The sequence below is a fragment of the Chroicocephalus ridibundus genome, chromosome Z, assembly GCF_963924245.1.
Source record: "Chroicocephalus ridibundus chromosome Z, bChrRid1.1, whole genome shotgun sequence".
In the NCBI taxonomy this organism is placed as follows: Eukaryota; Metazoa; Chordata; class Aves; order Charadriiformes; family Laridae; genus Chroicocephalus; species Chroicocephalus ridibundus.
In genome coordinates this window covers 75,538,893-75,557,332 of record NC_086316.1, presented here as the reverse complement: position 1 = coordinate 75,557,332, position 18,440 = coordinate 75,538,893, and the positions used below count along the sequence as shown (strand labels likewise).

The following is an 18,440-nucleotide window of genomic DNA, read 5'->3' as shown; positions in this document are numbered from 1 at the left end:
GCTTCTTGCCTTTTGAATTCATGTCTCAGTGCATGATGGGAAAGGTATTAGGTTTACCGCTAATGAGGACGTTCTTCCTGATAAGGGTATGTTCAAGACTAATGTTGTTACCATAACAACATTAGCCAGCTGCCTTGCTTTTGAAGTAATCTTTCCCATGCTCGGAAACCTTTTCCAGAGACCTGTCCCCTTTAGCTCCCCGTAGAAGTGAACTTTCACCAAATGCTTGCATCCCACAAACGGAGCCACAGGTTGCACGGTGTAGAAGTCTGTACCCTGCTTGAGAGCCTGTCCCCAAGCTTGAGATTCATTCACGGGATGTGAAAGCTGTCTGGAAAATTGACTGGTTTTTGAGAGATGCTACAGACTTGTTCCCCTACCTTTTACCATGGGCTGTGTATTGCTGTTTCAAGTCCTAGACTTGCATGCGTATGGTCTGCCGAGACAGGCTACTGTAATACATGGTTATGTCTGATATGCACTCAAAGTTATGGCCAAGCTTGAAACATCTGGCTAGAAGGGGGGTTAGCTAAATGTCTGGGTGCTCAGGAGAGCCTTAAAAAAAATTAAGTTTTGCGTTTCATCTCTCAATTTATGTTCTGCTGTCCGAAGTGTTTTTGTTTTCTTAGGTGAAATATGTCCATAACCCATTGCACGAGCTCAGTTCTGCAGTTTCACCTTCCAATATCACAATACCAATGAGATTTTCTTGTCAATATTTAAATCTGCTTGTCACTAAACATGCAAGTACGTGTATATACACAGTTGTACGTGATCAGAATATTTTTCACTGGCCATCTACAAAGTGATTTTTTCATCTATGAACAGTTCAGTTAATAGAACAAGATTTTTGTATGAAAAGACAAGAACGAAGGTAAAAAAGAAAAGATCTAAAGTTTGTCTCCCTCAAAGATAATGAGATGGTTCTGCTGTCATTCCTCTGAAGCATCAGTGTCTCGTTTAGAGCCTATTAATTACACTAAAGATCAGTAAAATGAAGACCTCAGTGTTTGGCCGCTGATGTTTCTGCAGATGTGGCCCGATAAAGTTGCTACATACTGTTGGTAATCTTGTCTTTTCCCATGGAAAATGCCAACAGTGTTAAGTGACAGATCTCACCATCAGATGGGTTAGGTCAATAATTAAGCCTGTCAGTTTTAAAGCTGTTGTGCTTCTGTACAGAAAAGAAGGAACACTGCCCATCTAAGCTGGGAGAAAACAGTACATTCAAGATCCTGTACAAATGTTACAGCCTAGAGGCTGTTTATTGTACTCAGGTCAAGAATGAGAATCTTTCCTGAGATATTATCTCACCCTGAGATAATAATTTGAAGTTCTGCTATGTTTGCTCAGATACTTTTACTTGTATATTAATGTGACTTTCACTGCCTACAGTTCTGTGCCATGTAATTCTCTTCAGAGAATTGCACAGATTAGCTCTCAACCTCTTGGTTTTTAAATGAGTGTTTTTGCTGCCTGCAGACTGTTCTTGTGAAAGTTGATGTGTTAGATCTATCTAATCAAAAAGTTTGTTTAATGATATCCTTCAAGCTCCTTATCTTGAATTTTAAATACACCAATTCTTTCATTTACTAACGTATCTTAGCCTCAAAATTGACAAAATAACACTGCTGTTCATAGGTACCCAATTACCCTGTAGGTATTCCAATTACAACAGCATTGCTAATTGTCAACCTGAGATCAGACCGTTATCAAAGAGAAAGTAAAATCAATCTCGCTATCTTATCAAAGACTTCATTTTTATTTTGCAAAGCAGTCTTTTTCTGTAATTTACATGACATCTTGACTTTCCTATCCAGAAAAATGTCATTTCCACGCATTGCGTGATAATTGTGGTTAAAAGTTATAAAGTTGAAAATATCGTAATACATGAATTGTAAGGTTCATGAGATCTTCTGCCTCTGTTACAACATGTTACCTTTTCCTCTGTGAAGCTACGTCTTGTTTTCTCCCTGGCTAATTGCTGAAGGGAAATAAGTATGCGAGTTGTGAGTGCTTCTCTCATCATTTTTGGGGCACAACAGTGAAGTGATTCTTATTATCCTCTGAAGGGAAGCAGATAGGCCGTCAGGATGACAACTTTTATCTGATGTACAACATGGAAAAAGCTCCTTAGAGGGTGAGACTACACTATGGCTCAGTGCAAATCACTAACATCTTGGTCTTTTTTTTCCTAGACTTCCTCTCTGGTATGTGTTTTGTTTGTGGGGTTTTTTTGTTGTTTTTTTTTGTCCTCCCTTCTTCCCTGAGCGGGTGGGAATGCCGATGCCCACCACTGGAATGCCTGCATGTGCACACAATAGCTTGGCAGGAATCTCTGAAAAATCCGTGCTCTCTGTAAGGGTCCGTTGTCAAGTTTTAGGTCTCTTAAATCCTTTTAGAATTCTTACTAGTATTCTCAACAGGATGCGATCTTTATGGTGGAGTGCAAAAAATGCTAGTGTTTATGCATCTTGGGCATGCAAGCCTGATGTCATTTCGCATTAATGTTACATTATGGATGTTGACTGAAGAGCTGGCCATGGAAGGTTACTGTGAAAATGCCATATTGTCTTGCTGAGGCCATAAACCAAAGATGGGTTCCAACAAACAATAATCTGTGTGTGCATGGGGGGTGTCATTTTTCTTCCAACAGGCTCTGGTGTGGATGATCCTGTGGGTGAAGTGTCCATACAGATCGACCTGTATACCCACCCAGGAACTGGTGAACACAAGGTCACAGTGAAAGGTATGGCAAAGCATGTGTTACTGCTCAGGCTCCGTGACTGTGTCCCGGCAAATCTCCAGTTGGCAGTCATTATACTTCTGTGTTAGCTCATGTGATGTGAATCCAGAATTGTTTTCTCTGTTTCACATCAGGAACATGTAGAGAAACAGCAAATGAGCTTGTCCAGCCAGTGACATGGCAACGTACAGTCCTGTTGTTTATTGGCAACGATATATGAAGTAAACAAAAATGAGATGATGGCTCTCACCAGGCGCCGCAGTTTAGGCTGTGCTGCAGAGAACAGGGCAGGATGACAGGGCGATGTTGCGAAATTGCTTAGTGTAAACCGAGAGATCGCAGAGACAGTAGGAGTTCAGAGGCTCCTCTCCCCCATCCTGAAGGCCACTCTGGTCCCTAAAGAGCTGCTCTGAAAATAACCAAAGCAGTGATTCATCTCAGGCTTCCTCTTCCTCCTTCGTCTCCTTTGCTTGAATACAGCATATTTAACTACTTTAATTTCCTCTAAAGATTTATATAAACAGCTCTTCAGGCCTCTCTTCTTCCTGGCTAAATCTACACTGCAATTCGAAAACTGATTTTCAGAGCTGCTTCCTGTGCTCCAGTCTGTTCCCTGCAGTGACCTGAGAGGGAAGGAAAATTAAAGAGCTAATAACTTTGGGCTCTGGAACCAGCCACAGCTCATGGGGTTTGTTTGTCTTACCTGCACTCTCATTTTCCTTAATATTGTCTCCCAGAATATCCTGGTTTTTTCTCATCCCACAGATAATGTAGAGTTTAAGCACTGAACTGGCAGGGCAGCCTCCCCAGAGCTCCATGCGAGCCTGTTTTTTTAGATTAATTTCTTGACTATGCATATGGCAAAAGCTAAGTGCTGTCCCAAGCATTAAATTCCCTTTACAGAATTACTCTTGAGCAAAGAAGCATATTTTTGTATTACAAGAAAGCCTTGCCCATGTGTGCTGGGACTCTTGCACATTTTGAGTTAACTTTGTCCTCTGAATCAAGAAATTAAAAGCAGACCAGAGCGGAAAGGTGTCCAGACCAATGGGAACAAGTGAGTATTTACTATAAAACAGGTTGTGACTTTCTTTTCCAGTTGTGGCAGCCAACGACCTGAAGTGGCAAACGTCCGGCATGTTCCGTCCATTCGTTGAAATCACCATGATAGGGCCCCATCAGAGTGACAAGAAGAGGAAGTTCACAACCAAGTCAAAGAGCAACAACTGGGCTCCCAAATACAATGAAACCTTTCACTTGTAAGTGTGAAAAATAGCCTGGGGATCTGAGGTGGCAAGTGCAGATGCAGAGGACAGATAGGGTTTTCCAGTGTCCACGAACAGCCTGCTCGAAGGAGTACTTGAATGAGTAGCTTGGCCCAGAGTTTGGTGTCTTGGCAGGAAAAGCTAGATTACGGGAGTTTTTGCTGTGGGTGGGATGCTGAGGTCTGTTCTATATCAGCAGTGTCCTTTGGCTACCTTCTGAAACATGTTGTGTGTCCTATCAGCATATTTTACTGCGCTCCATCATTTTAATAGACTTTGTATCTTTCACTGGTACAGCTGAGGCTAAAAGTTCACAATGTATTTTTAGTTCTTTTAATTTTAATGTGTGATTTGCCCCAACTTGACCTGTGGGACGTGCTTTCTGAACTTGTTTCCAAGCATACAGTCCTCAGAACCGGGAGTAAGTTGAGCTGCCAGAATTGCTGTCTTTTTAATACCGAGTATTGATCTCTTCTTATTTGGCTTTTGTTATTACAAAGGCATCTTCCTTCTTGGGAGGCTCAACAAAAGGAGCTACAGACTAGTGCTCACACAGCTGTACAGTAAGAATGAGAGGAGAAGAGACGACCAGCAAAAGACTGTAAACATCCTGGGGGAGAGGGACTGTCCATATAATTTTTCTGTGATGTGGTGAAAGGCAGGCTTCCTCTAAGTGAAGAGATTTTGTCCCTTGTTTTTCTTATTCTTTTAATTTTAGAAACATCAGAATGACTGTGGATGTATTTTTATTAGCTATTGCTTTAATGGAAGGTTCTGAATCTTTAACAAAGACTTCATCTAATTAAAATATTAATTATTGAAATGAAGTAACCCTGAGCAGAAGCAGAAATGTTTAAAGTCATCTGAGTTGAAAATCTATTAGCATGGCTTTAACGTTCTCCACTCTTCTCATTTCACAGTTTAACACACACAGAGGTAAAGGCAACTTGATAAAGGCAGTTTGTTTTTTGTCTTTAAGTAGCCAGGTTGTCTTTGTCAGCCATGAAACAGCAAAAATGCCCATATTCTATTGGTTTTCCTTCTCCCTCTGTGACCAGGGTTTTCTTTAGATACGAGTATTTCTGTGGCTCATCTAAGCACTCTAGCCAGCTGCTGACACCTTTATTTTGCAGAGGAATTTATACGTTCTGAGAAACTGTAAGTAAACCTCTGTGTGTTTTTCAGCATACTGGGCAATGAAGACGGCCCTGATGCCTACGAGCTCCAAGTCTGCGTGAAGGATTACTGCTTTGCTCGGGAGGACCGAGTACTGGGGATAGCAGTGATGCAGCTCAGAGACATAGCAGACAAAGGAAGCTGTGCTTGCTGGTGCCCCCTTGGGCGCAGGATTCACATGGATGAGACTGGACTTACAGTCCTGAGGATTCTCTCTCAAAGAACCAATGATGAAGTTGCCAGAGAATTTGTAAAGTTGAAATCTGAGTCCCGTTCCACAGAGGAAGGCACCTGAGCTGTGCTGTGTAGTGTTCCCCTTTTCTCTTCTGCCTTGTGCCAATATGTGCAAGTGTTCAACAATTCTCTTTTACTAATTACGAAAGGTTTTTTTCATGTTGTCTTTGTCAGCTCTGGTAGCGCACGTGTGCTGTACAGGAAACAAATCCATCAATCTGATGTGAATTATTTATTTTTTAGTAGCTGGGTAAGACACCATAGAGAATGAGACAATCTCTTCTTATTTAAGCTGCAAATTCTGCTTTGTGTACATAAATTATTTTATATTGGCGGCTGGGTATGCTGGGTTTTGTTGATATGCAGCACTGTGATTTTTATCCTCTGAAGTTGGCAGACATTAAAAAGGTTCTACATAATCACACCATGATACAAACACACAACGGTGTGGACATTGGGAGAAGAAGAATGATTTGGGGTTGTGGCAAAGCACAGTTCTGTCTCCTTGAATTCATGTACTGTGGAGCTACGAGGGGATGTTCTGGCACAGATTATACCAGTGTCCCAACGTGATACACAGGCACTTTAACATCTGCCTAAAAAAGAAGTTGCAAATTGCTCTGAAAATGCACACCGAATGAATGTATGACCATGGATGTGCTGCTGTGAGCATGGGTGAGACCAGTGGGACATGTGCAGAGGGGCCTAAGATCTCATAGCCAAAAGCTGCAAAGGCAGCACACTAGGAGCAGACTGCAGCTGCCCTGCCACTGTAATTAGATGGTGTGTCTCGGAGAATATAAATCCCCGCATGTTGCTGGGAATCCCGCATCACCACGGGGTGCTGTAAGCTGCTGAACTCCGCAAGTCACACTTTGGCTACCGTGACCGACACGGTAACGAAGGGAACAACATTAGAGCCATGGCAAGTAACATGGCTGCTATATACTTTTTCCTCTTCAATAGTCTTTTGTTAGTTTTTTTTGACATAGAATTGGATAATTTAATACTTGCAGGCTTTCTGTAGCATTTTGTTAGTCTGGAGTAGCTGAGACCATTCCTCACTATGAACCTAGAAATGATGGCTGGCTTGGGAGAGAGCAACACCTCTCTCCTCTGCAAGCACTCAGTCTGGAGTGCCGGTCGAGGGGCAGCAGGTCCATTCAGTTCTGATCTTGAAGTCGCCGTTGGCCGTGCTGCAGTTGATCCACACTGATTGTCATTAATCTGTGATTTAACGATACCGTTGAAAATATTTTTGCACTGTCTTAAAGAAGCATGCTGGTTTTGTTTTCTTGCAAAACGAAACACTGTCCTGAGCAAAGCGATTGCAGGGAGGTCAGAATTTCTGACTGTAAATTCATAAGCAGGAAGGTCTGGAGTATTGATTGCACCTGAAGTAGGTTTGTTGGAGGATTTTTACTCTAATGGGGATTTTTTGGCTATTTCTAGCTGCCCTTGTACTCCGGAAAGTGCAGCTGGAACAAGCCCATAAAGTACTGTAATACTGTCAATAAATTCAAGGACTGCATATTGAATGACTTTCTTTTTTTTTCTATTTTCTCTGAACCTTGTACAACTGTATGATATGATTCCTGTATTTCATGGGCCTGCTCATAGTGTTCTGAGATGGTACATCTGCTTTGTTCTTGTCCATGGTGTATTATAATAACGCTCTTCAAAACTCCATGCTATTTGTCATGATTTTGAATCATTGTACGTGCCATTGTTATGAGAACTGTTAGTACAGTCTTTAATAAACTCTTTTAGCAGCATTTGGAGTTGTCTGTTGAAGTGCAACTGTAATTGGATTTGCTAAATCACGTAGGGCAAAATCGCTACTGCATCTTTGCAAATTACTCTCGTTTTAGTGTGTAGATATTTCTTTGGAGCTTTAGATGCCCAGCAAGGGGTATGAGTCAGACAATTTCCCCCCTCCTCCATGGTGCCTCTGTCTTTGACTTCTTTCCCTGAAGTTCTCGGCTTCTGGTAACACACTGCGACGTCACAGAAAAGCATAGAGGAAAATTTACTTCCTTTTCTTCTCCTATTTGGCCATTAAGTCAAGTCTCCTTTGTGCTCTGGTAGCCTCCTGAAGGTGCTGAACAGAAAGACTCAGGCAGGCAGTAGGAATCCAGCTGGCAGTCGATCACAAGTGGTGTTTCCCAGGGCTCAGTACTGGGGCCAGTTCTCTTTAATACCTTTATCAATGATATGGACAAGGAGATCGAGTGCACCCTCAGTCAGTTTGCAGGTGACACCAAGTTAGGCAGGAGTCTTGATCTGCTTGAAGACAGGATGGCTCTGGACAGGCTGGATCGATGGGCTGAGGCCAATGGTATGAGGTTCAACAAGGCCAAGTGCCGGGTCCTGCACTTGGGTCACAACAACCCCATGCAGCGCTACAGGCCTGGGGAAGAGTGGCTGGAGAGCTGCCTGGCAGAAAAGGACCTGGGGGTGTTGGGCGTCAGCCAGCTGAATATGATCCAGCAGTGTGCCCAGGGGGCCAAGAAGGCCAACGGCATCCTGGCCTGTATCAGAAATAGTGTGGCCAGCAGGACTAGGGCAGTGATCGTCCCCCTGCACTCGGCACTGGTGAGGCCGCGCCTTGAGTTCTGTGTCCAGTTTTGGGCCCCTCACTGCAAGAAAGACATTGAGGTGCTGGAGCGGGTCCAGAGAAGGGCAACAAAGCTGGTGAGGGCTCTGGAGCACAAGTCTAATGAGGAGCAGCTGAGGGAGCTGGGGGTGTTCAGCCTGGAGAAAAGGAGGCTGAGGGGAGACCTTATCACTCTCTACAACTGCCTGAAAGGAGGGTGTAGCGAGGTGGGGGTCAGTCTCTTCTCCCAAGGAACAAGTGATAGGACAAGAAGAAATGGCCTCCAGTTGTACCTGGGGAGGTTTAGATTGGATATCAGGAAATATTTCTTCACTGAAAGGATCATCAAGCGTTGGAACAGGCTGTCCAGGGAAGTGGTGTAGTCACCATCCCTGGAGGTACTTAAAAGACGAGCAGATGTAGTGCTGAGGGAGATGGTTTAGTGGTGGACTTGACAGTGCTAGGTGAACAGCTGGACTTCATGATCTTAAAGGTCTCTTCCAACCGTAACAATTCTATGATTCTATACTCTGCAGATAACAGGTGAAGAAAAACAATTATTCATCGCTTTCAGTCTGATATGAGCATTAACTCTGTAGATGGTATTGACAAGAAATGAGAGATAAACCTTCTTGATGTCAAGTAAATTACTCCCCCTCCTCATTTTTTGGGGATGCTGCCAATTACCAGCAGATAAGCTCAAATAACTCAGAGGCTCATATTTCATGATAATGTGGGTCTCTGAATTTTTGTGACCCGAGGTGCCATTTTTTCCTTAGGTAACATTTGCTCAGCAATGCCAGTGACTTGTCTAACTCACAGTCCAGCTTGTAGCTTGTCGTGGTTTAACCCCAGACAGCAACTAGGACCTGGGCTCTGTCGCTCACAGCTTGCAGCCTCTTGCTTACCCCTGCTTTCCCTCAGGAAGAGGAGGGAGAAAAGGAGGGGAAAGGGAAAAAAACCTTCGTGATCTGAGATAAAGGCAGTTTAATAGAACAATAACAGAAAATGAAAATAACAAGAACAAAAGAATATACAAGACACAAGTGTCTCAACACCTGGTGAACTCATTGCCCAGGACGACCCAAGCAGAGATTGCGGATCTCCCCTCTGCTGGGCCAACCCCCATTTATGTACTAATTATGACGTCTGTGGTACAGAATATCCACTGGCCACTCCATCCTTCTGTCTGTGGTCCCTCTCAGCTTCTATGGGAAGCTGAAAAAAGTCTAGCATAAACATCACCTAGCAGCAACTACCGCACTATACATTATTGACATTGCTTTCATACCAAATCTGAAACCCAGCAACCACTAGAAAGAAAATTAACTCTATCCCAGCTGAAACCAGGACATAACTGTGTTTCTGGCTTCATCGTAGGGCAGTTACTGAGTTTGGTGGCATATCCCGTGTGTAGTGTTGATTAAAGCACGACTTTAAAGCCCCACTCCAGTGCTGAGTCCGATGGTACACAGGTTTCTAACTCATCAGTATGCTCGTTGATTGTCGCTTCAGCGAGCGCTGCAGTGGAGAGAAACCAATAAAGAGCTTTTCAAAGGAAAAGCGCTGTCTGTAACCATGGGGAAGAGGCCTGGGTAGGGCAAGAGGTCTGGCTGTTATTAACAGAGCCAGGAACTCGAGGCTCCTGAATATATTGCTTATCCACCAGACTAGTGCTTTTCCTGCAAACCAAGTTTGTTAACTTTTTAATCATAGAATCAATTTCCACAAAATTTCCAATTTCAATTTGTAACAGGTTTGTCTAAAACCGTCTCCCCATCTTGCCTCGTTTCCTGGGTTCACGCTCATTCTGATGCTTTCAAATTTTCTTTCCTGCCTGAAAAATCTTGCAGACTCCAGCTACAAACACTCAGACTTCTTCGTGCACCTGTGGCACCAATACCGTGTTGTGCAGGTGGCTCCCTTCGCTGTGAACACTCCTCAAAATGACAGCTGGATATAGGATATACACTGTGTGTACCAAATATATATACATATATAATAATAAATATATAGAAATAGAATATATATATATATGCTGGTGTACCTGAGGTGGAAGCAGCTATCCTGAGTTGCAAAATGTTGTTCCGAGAACATGGTGGCGAAGGTGGCAAGCAGCAGGGAGTGGTAAGTTGCCTGCTGTCCCATCCAGGAGTGGATGTGGAGAGCAGCGGCACGAACTCCAGGTGGGACAGGAGAGAGGTGGGACATGAGCTGGATGCCCGAGGCAGATGGGTGAATGCAGCCAATGGTCTGACTGTTCTTGCCCGGGGATTTCTGCGGGCTCTGTGGGAAGAGCAGAGTGGTCTCAGACCGAGAGTCCATCTCATGCAAATCTGCCTCCAAGAGTAAGAAAAAGGTAAACTAATGACGCTTCCCTCTGATGCTGGTAATTTTTAACTCCTGACTCCATGACTTCTCTTTAGTAAATCGTAAGGTATCTTTCTCTCCCGCCTTGAGCCCCTGGGAAGGAGTTCTGTGGATTTACAAGTTGTTTCATGAAGACCTATTGTCTTTTGTTTTGAAGCTGCTTCCCACCAATTTAATTTGATGCCCTCCGTTCCTTTGTTCAGAAAGATGCTAAAGTGCTGGTGCTGTCCACCCCTTCCTGGGCAATGGAGATATTGTGGACCTCTACCACATTCCGACCTAGTCATTGCTCCTCGAGCCTGCAGTGTCCCAGTGCCCCCTCAAACCTTTGGTAGTCTTTGCCCTTCTTGGAACCTTTTCCATTTATATGGATCATTTCTGAGCTGTGAGGACCAGGAATATGAGGACCAGAACAGGATCCAGCGTTCAAAATGTGGGCCAGCCTCCAGAGGGAAGCCTTTTGAAAGTAGCAGTTTGCTCCTAATCTTAACAGCAACAGTCAGTAGCTCAAAAAAGGCTTCCAGGCTGCCAGCTGCTGGGAGGAGCAGGGAGCAGACGAACTGCTGACCTCCCAGGTGACAGGGAGACCTTTTGTAGGAACCCAAACGGGGAAATTCAAGAGATTGATGCGACTTGGGAAATCAGTGTTACTCAGAGCAAACCTGAGAGAGAAAGAAGCCACCCTGCTGAGATTTGGTGGGTGGTAGAGAGTTGCTAACAGTCCTTTTATTTCTAACCTCTATTTGAAAAGATGAGATAATTTTCTAAGGAAAGAGAGAGAGAAAGCAAACCTGGATTTTGGACTAAAGAGACTTTTTGTTCTTTGGGAAATTTCCTTCTGAGGCTGTCACCAATGCAGGGCTGTGACACTGTCCGAAAAAATGAGTTGGGGGAGCGAGATAGCAGGACTGGGAGGGACGGCGTGTGCTGGTGAGCACGTGATGGGGAGAAGAGGGCCTTACGGGAAAGGAAGTTGTGTTTCTGGATGTGTGACGGGAGAGAGCAGAGACCCGAAGGCAGAGGTGGGGAGAGCGGTTTATCAATCTTCCTGGAAGAGATTAGCAAGTGGATGGATGCAGACAAGAAGGCGAGCAGGAAAACGGGAGGGTTTGGGGAGTGTCTCGGACAGACTGAGAAGGCAGCTGCGATTCAGTGTCCCTGCTTCTGGGCAGCAGCAGGGAGGGAGGAGGCAGTGTGGTGGCAGCAGAGGAGGTCAAACTGCTCGTGGGATTTCCTCCAGACACATCATCTTCCTCCTTTTCTGCTCTTAGGCTCTCATTTCCTCCCTTCTAGAGAAAACTCTGGCTGTAGGCCTGTGAACATGTGCAATACAGCTAATGCGGCTGGCAGTATTCCCTGGTGCTTGGTGGAACACACTCTGTGGGCCTGAGCCCTCCCTGGGGGTTGGGATAATCCCTCAAACTCCTCTTTTAAACCAGGAGTGTGGACGCTGGAGGATTTTTTTCAGGACCTGAGTTATCTGATACTTAAAACCATCTTCTCAGTTGCTGCCTGTGATTTATGGCCAATCTAGAAATACTTCTTCTTGCACCACAGTGTTGTTTATCATGATAAAGTCTCTTTAGCAGCTCCTGATGCCTGGATAGCACTAAACTTTGTTCTGCTAAACTGCACAAGAGCTAAGTTTCTGCTCATAAGAAGTGCTGTCCATTTCCAGTCACCTGTGCAATAGTTTCTTTGCATTTGCTCTAATGTGCAGCCTTTCTACCATCACTTTTCCCTAGCTTTAAAAAGAACTTCTCATTATCAGTCCCCGCCTTCATGGGCTTCTCATATTTCTCAGCCCATTTCTGTTATGTCACCTCATAGTCCTTTCACTAACCTCAGTCTCCTCCAGCTTCACCAGGAGCTCCCATCTGACATTGTATGCAATGCTTTTATTGAGTCCACCTAGATTTGAGCTGCCAGATTTGTCCCTAGGATTAGGCTTGCCCAGCTGCAACCTGTGGTAAGATTCAGTTCACTCCCGAATGACACTGAATCCCTCTCACCATCTCTGCAAAGAGCCACTGCTCCAAAGTCATCTCAGAAGCGATGGAGCCAACTCACAGAGATCTAAGCCTTTGACATTTTAGAGCTGGGAAGTCATTTAGCAGAGCCAGGGTCATGTTGGTCCTGCAGATTCTAGCTTTGCCAAACCCATGTTGCCTTTTGTCTCACTTTCCATCCTCCCTTTTATTATTCTTGCCTTCGAAACTTCTTCTAAAACCTTGCACGCTGTTCAGATCACCCTCACAAGTTGGAAGTCCCTTTGATACATGATACATTTTGCACAGTATTCTCTGGTCACATAACATCCACCTACACAGATGAACAGACCCTTGTTGCCAAACTTCCAGTTCCACATTTTGGTGTTGTCAGAAGTGTAGCATGGAAGCGATCCATCCCTGGGGATCAGAGGGGTTTGAGCCCTCTGAACTTTCAGTGACTGCAGTGCAGTATTTTCTATTTCCTCATTTTCTGTTTCAGGCTATTTCTTTCTCTATGGGCGGTCCCTCGAGGCCAAGTTCTTCTTTTGTGGATTTTTTTCATCAGCCTGTCCTTGACCACCTCTTCTTCCTGAAAAGGAGCATATGACAGAAGGGACCCCAGGATCACTTTGAAGCCTGTCCCTCAGTCACCCATGACCACAAAACAGGCTTCAGACTCAGAAGAGTCCCCAGGAACATCTGCTCTGCTCCCCCTCGGACCAGAAAGAACACAAAGGAAATCCTCCAGCATCATACCAGAAACCTAAAAATCTCAAGACACTGTCATGAGCTACAAGGAGAGATCAATCCAGAACTGCAACACTGCAACCACCTTAGCAAACTCCTCACCCCTAAATGTGCCCAAGTCAAATACGGACCCTCTACTCAAAAGGGGAAGAGGGTCTTTGCTCATGAGCTAGTGGGGCTGATTGAAAGAGCTTTAAACTAGACTTGAAGGAGTAGGAGGATAATATCAAGCTTGCCCGTGACAAGCCATGGGATGACACACCAAGGTTTGAGGGATAGTGTGCTAGTGAGGGCCCTCAGCCGGTTGTCCTGCAACATGCTGGCTACACAGGGGCAGACTTGAAGCCTTAGAGAGAAAAGCAAAGGAATCCTGAGGTAACAGGAGCCAAGAGGGAAACACCAGTGCAATACCTCAAAGGAATTAAGGGGTGTTCCTCTAAGAAGATGACACGGACAACAGCCCAGCTGGAGTGCCTCCACACCAGTGCACACACCATGGGCAACAAACAGGAGGAGCTGGAAGCCATTGTGCTGCTAGAAAGCTACAACCATTACTGAAACTTGGTGGGACGAATCCCATGGCTGGAGTGTGGTCATTGACAGCTACAGGCTGTTCAGAAGGAACAGGTGAAGAAGGAGGTGTGGAGGGCTTTCCCTCTACATGAAGAAATGGATAGAGTGTAAAGAGCTGACTCTGACGAATAGCCACAAGCGGGTTGAAAGCTTATGGGTAAGAATTAGAGACCAAGGCAACAGAAGGAACTTGGTGGTTGGTGTCAACTACAGGCCACCCGATCAAGGGCCTTCTTACTCCAGCTACAGGAGGCATCACGCTCGCAGGCTCTTGTCCTGCTGGGGAACTTCAACCACCCCGACACCTGCTGGAAAAGTAGCACAGCGAGCTGTAGGCAATCCAGGAGACTCCTGGGGTGCATTGAGGACAACTTTTTAATCATGAGGTAATAGACAGCCCTACCAGAGGGGATGCGATACTGACCCTGTTGGTCACCAACACAAGTCAGCTAATGGGTGACATCAAGACTGTAGGCAGCCTGGGCTGCAGTGATCATGCACTAGTGGAGTTCGCAGTCCTGAGGGATATGGGTCAGGCGAAGAGTAAAGTCATGACCCTGAGTTTTAGGACGGCAAAATTCCAGCTCTTCAAGGAGTTAGTCAATAGGATCCCCTGGGGAACTGCCCTCAGGGACAAGGGAGCAGAACAGACTGGCAGATCTTTAAGGATGCTTTCCATAGAGCTCAAGAGCTCTCAATGTCCAGGTGTAAGAAATCAGGAGAGGAAGGCAAGAGACCAGCATGCATGAGTCGAGACCTGCTGGTCAAACTAAAGGGCAAGAAGGAAATGCACAGGCAGTGGAAGCAGGGACAGGCATCCTGGGAAGTGTGTAGGGACGCTGCCCGGTTGTGCAGGGATGGGGTCAGGAAGGCCAAGGTGCAGCTGGAGATGAACTTGGCAGGGGACACAAAGAATGATAAGAAGGGCTTCCACACATATATCAGCCAGAAAAGGAAGGCCAAAGAAAGTGCACCCCTGCTCCAGATGAACACAACTGGCAAACCAGCAACAACAGCTGAGGAGAAAGCTGAGGTACTCAACAACCTTTTTCCCTCAGTCTTCACTGTCAATCTCTTTTCCCACGCTTCTTGAGTGGATGGACCGCAAGACAGAGAGCAGGGGAGCAAAGTCCCTCCCACTGTAAGAGAAGATCAAGTTCGTGACAACCTGAGGAACCTGAACATACATAAGTCTATGGGACCTGATGAGATGCACCCCAGTGTCCTGAGGGAAGTGGCTGATGCAGTTGCCAAGCCTCTCTCCATGATATTTGAAAAGTCATGGCAGTCAGTTGAAGTCCCTGGTGACTGGAAAAAGGGAAACATTGCACCCATTTTTTAAAAGGGTAGAAAGGAGGATCCTGGGAACTACCAACCTGTCAACCTCCCCTCTGTGCCTGGGAAGATTATGGAACAGATCCTCCTAGAAGCTATGCTAAGGCACAAGGAGGACAGGGAGGTGATTCAAGACAGCCAGCCTTGGCTTCACCAAGGGCAAGTCCTGCCTGACCAACCTAGTGGCCTTCTATGATGGAGTGACTACATCAGTGGACAAGGGAAGAGCTATGGGTGTTGTCTATCTGGACTTCTGTAAAGCCTTTGACATGGTCCCCCACAACATCCTGCTCTCTAAATTGGAGAGGTATGGATTTGATGGGTGGACTGTTTGGTGGGTGAGGAATTGGTTTGATGGTTGCATCCAGAGGGTAGTGGTCAATGGCTCGATGTCCAGATGGAGATCAGTGACAAGTGGTGTTCCTCAGGGATCCGTATTGGGACCAGTACTGTTCAATATCCTCATAAATAACACAGGCAGTGCGATCAAGTGTACCCTCATCAATTTTGGGGACGACATCAAGCTGAGTGGTGTAGTTGACATGCCTGAGAGACAGGATGCCATCCAGAGGGACCTGGACAGGCTTGAGAAGTGGGGCCATGTGAACCTCATGAGGTTCAATAAGGCCAAGTGCACGGTCCTGCACCTGGGTCGAGGCAATCCCTGATTTCAATTCAGGATGGAGGATGAAGGGAGTGAGATCAGCTCTGCTTGGAAGGACTTGGGCGTACTGGTGGATGAAAAGTTGGACATGAGCCGGCAACGTGCATTTGCAGCCCAGAAAGGAATTGTATCCTGGGCTCCATCGAAAGCAGCGTGGCCAGTGGGTTGAGGGAGGTGATTCTGCCCCTCTGCTCCGCTCTGGTGAGACCCCACCTGCAGTGCTGTGTCCAGCTCTGGAGCCCTCAGCACAGGAAAGACATGGACCTGTTGGAGACCTGGGGAGACCTTATTGCGGCCTTTCAATATTTAAGAGGGTCTTATAAGAAAGATGGGATCAGACTTTTTAGCAGGGCCTGTTGCGACAGGACAAGGGGTAATGGCTTTAAACTAAAAGAGAGTATATTCAGATTAGTTATAAGGAAGACATTTTTTACCATGAGGCTGGTGAAACCTTGGCACAGGTTGCCCAGAGAAATGGTAGATGCCCCATCCCTGAAAACATTCCAGGTCAGGTTGGATGAGGCTCTGAGCAAACCGATCCAGTTGAACATGTCCCTGCTCATTGCAGGGGGGTTGTAGTAGATGGCCTTTAAAGGTCCCTTCCAACCCAAACCATTCTGTGATTCTAGAGGCAGAAGAGCCGGCAGGTGAACTGTGCCTCTCTAATCCCAGACGCCGGTGACATCTGTCACTTTGACCTGGGGACCTCCATACCACAATCCTGCCTAACACCACGCAAAAGCAAGATTGCAAGATGGTTGAGCTGATTTCTTAGCACCTTTTGTGCATTGCAAAATACACTGAAAATTAGAGCAGTTACACATTGGAAAAGAAGAGCAATAGTTTCTGGCAGCCTACAGATGACACGCAGAAGTCTGGAAGCATAACATTAGTTATTTCAGTACAATACAACACTGTGTGATAAATAATGTAAACACATTGAAAGTTCAAGGACTATCAGATAAGATTCGGAGTACTTGGAGACCAAAGCTTTTATTCGGAGATACTCATCTCACCCTCCAGCACTCAGGATGACGACAGGCCATCACAAACTGTGTCAAAGACTTCTTCCAGCCCAGTAATGATTTCGCTTTGAGACCAAAGCGCTAGCTTCAAATTCTGCCGTGACAAAATACCTAGCGCTCTGTGCTCTCAATCTATGGGCCTCAACGAACATATTTCCTCTGTCCCCTTGGCAGGATTAGCTCAAATGAACTTTAACCATTTCTTATTTATCTTTGCTTGATTTTCCACACACCTGGAGTTTTTCGTTGTTTTTTCAGGAATTAAACCCTCCCTTACTTATCCTTGCATTTAAACTGCAAATAACTATTCACTGGACAGCAGTGATTTTTGAGTTGCTCTTTTTACTATTTTTACTGCTTATTGGAACCAAGCCCAGAATAACACCTCCTTTTATCATCTTTGTGACAATGTGCTGACAAAACCTGTCAATTGTCACATCTGGTATTGCCATTATTAATAGAAGCTACTCACCAATTGCTGAGATGCTATTTTCCTGTAATGACAACTGTCAGACAAAAGGATTTCCATCTATTGGCTGTAATTCAGATAACGTGAGAATATGAACCCTGTGAACCAACCTGTGGGGAGGTACTTCTGAGTTATGTGAATTTTGTAAACAAAGCAGCACTCCCAGTGCCTGCTGGACATCTTTTTTCTCCTCCACCCCACCTCCCGAGATACTCTTTCCCAAAACTCCGTCTTGTTACCCACTGGTGTTTGTCAAACCAAGGAACATAAGCCTTATCTGTCAGCATCTTCAGAAGCAGAAAATATAATTTACTGTGCTTTGCCTCCTTCCTAATCAAAGCTAGAGGTGCAGGGAGGTGTATCACTTTGGCAGCTGCGAGAGGTGACGAAGTCAAAAAGCCTCCTTTAATTTAAGTTGCTGCTAAACATGGTCAGTTCATCCTTCTCTCGAGCACAGCAGCTTGTCGGGCTGCAGATCCTTATTTGGAATTATTTTGTGCGCCTGGAGTCAAGCCTAGGTCAGGTCATCTGTTTCATCAAAGGAGGAAGTTTCTGAGGATGACCATCACGGATGCAATAAACCCACACAATAGCAACCAAGTTTTTCTCTCAAAGCTTGGCAGCAGCAGTAGCTTATTCCCTTGGGGAAGGTGGGGTGGGGGGCAGACTCTAAAGACACAAATACCCTCTGTGTTTCAGGGAAGTTTCTTGTTAAGTTTTGAAACGTTTTTCCAACAAAACTACGACCCTCTCACAGGTACCCTCAAGCCCCACATGCTGCACATGTGAAGTCTTCGGGGCATTTTCCTTCTTGTCCCTCTTCTCCCCATTGGAAGCAGCAAACCAGCCATCAGCAGAAGTTGGAGACCGTGGTCAGTGCTGGATGTGAAGCTCTTGGTTTACAGCTGATCTCTCCAAACCACCCTTTCCTCAATATGGTAACACTGCAGGAGCAGTCCCTGCACATTTTTCTGCAGGGGGAGCTTGTAGCCCAGTCTAGGCACTGGAACCAGAAATAACACAACTGGAGAACATCTGGTTCTTTCAGCTGCCATCCAGATTACCTAAACTGCCATTACTCCTCTAATGAAGGAGGTTTGTAGGGCTTCAGTCACCTGGTGAGTGCTGCATGCTATCAAATCCATTCTCTGAAAGCGACAAGTTTTGAAGGAAATGAAACAAAACCTCTGCCAGAGGAAGTTTTGCTTCAGATTTGTAGGCCAGTGACTTTTTTTTTTTTCCCCCTTTT

The 18,440-nt window shown here is 45.4% G+C and overlaps 1 protein-coding gene across 1 annotated transcript in view; it reads left to right on the top strand.

Annotated features, from left to right (window-relative positions):
• Window positions 1-7,186, top strand: part of UNC13B (unc-13 homolog B) — a 216,744-nt gene extending 209,558 nt beyond the window's left edge. Inside the window, exons 37-40 of the mRNA XM_063319831.1 lie at window positions 30-86; window positions 2,657-2,749; window positions 3,846-4,005; window positions 5,197-7,186. Of these exons, the coding sequence (XP_063175901.1) occupies window positions 30-86; window positions 2,657-2,749; window positions 3,846-4,005; window positions 5,197-5,482 (596 nt within the window). The 3' untranslated portion in view covers window positions 5,483-7,186. The remainder of the gene's footprint in view (window positions 1-29; window positions 87-2,656; window positions 2,750-3,845; window positions 4,006-5,196) is intronic.
• The last annotated feature ends 11,254 nt before the right edge of the window (window positions 7,187-18,440 follow it).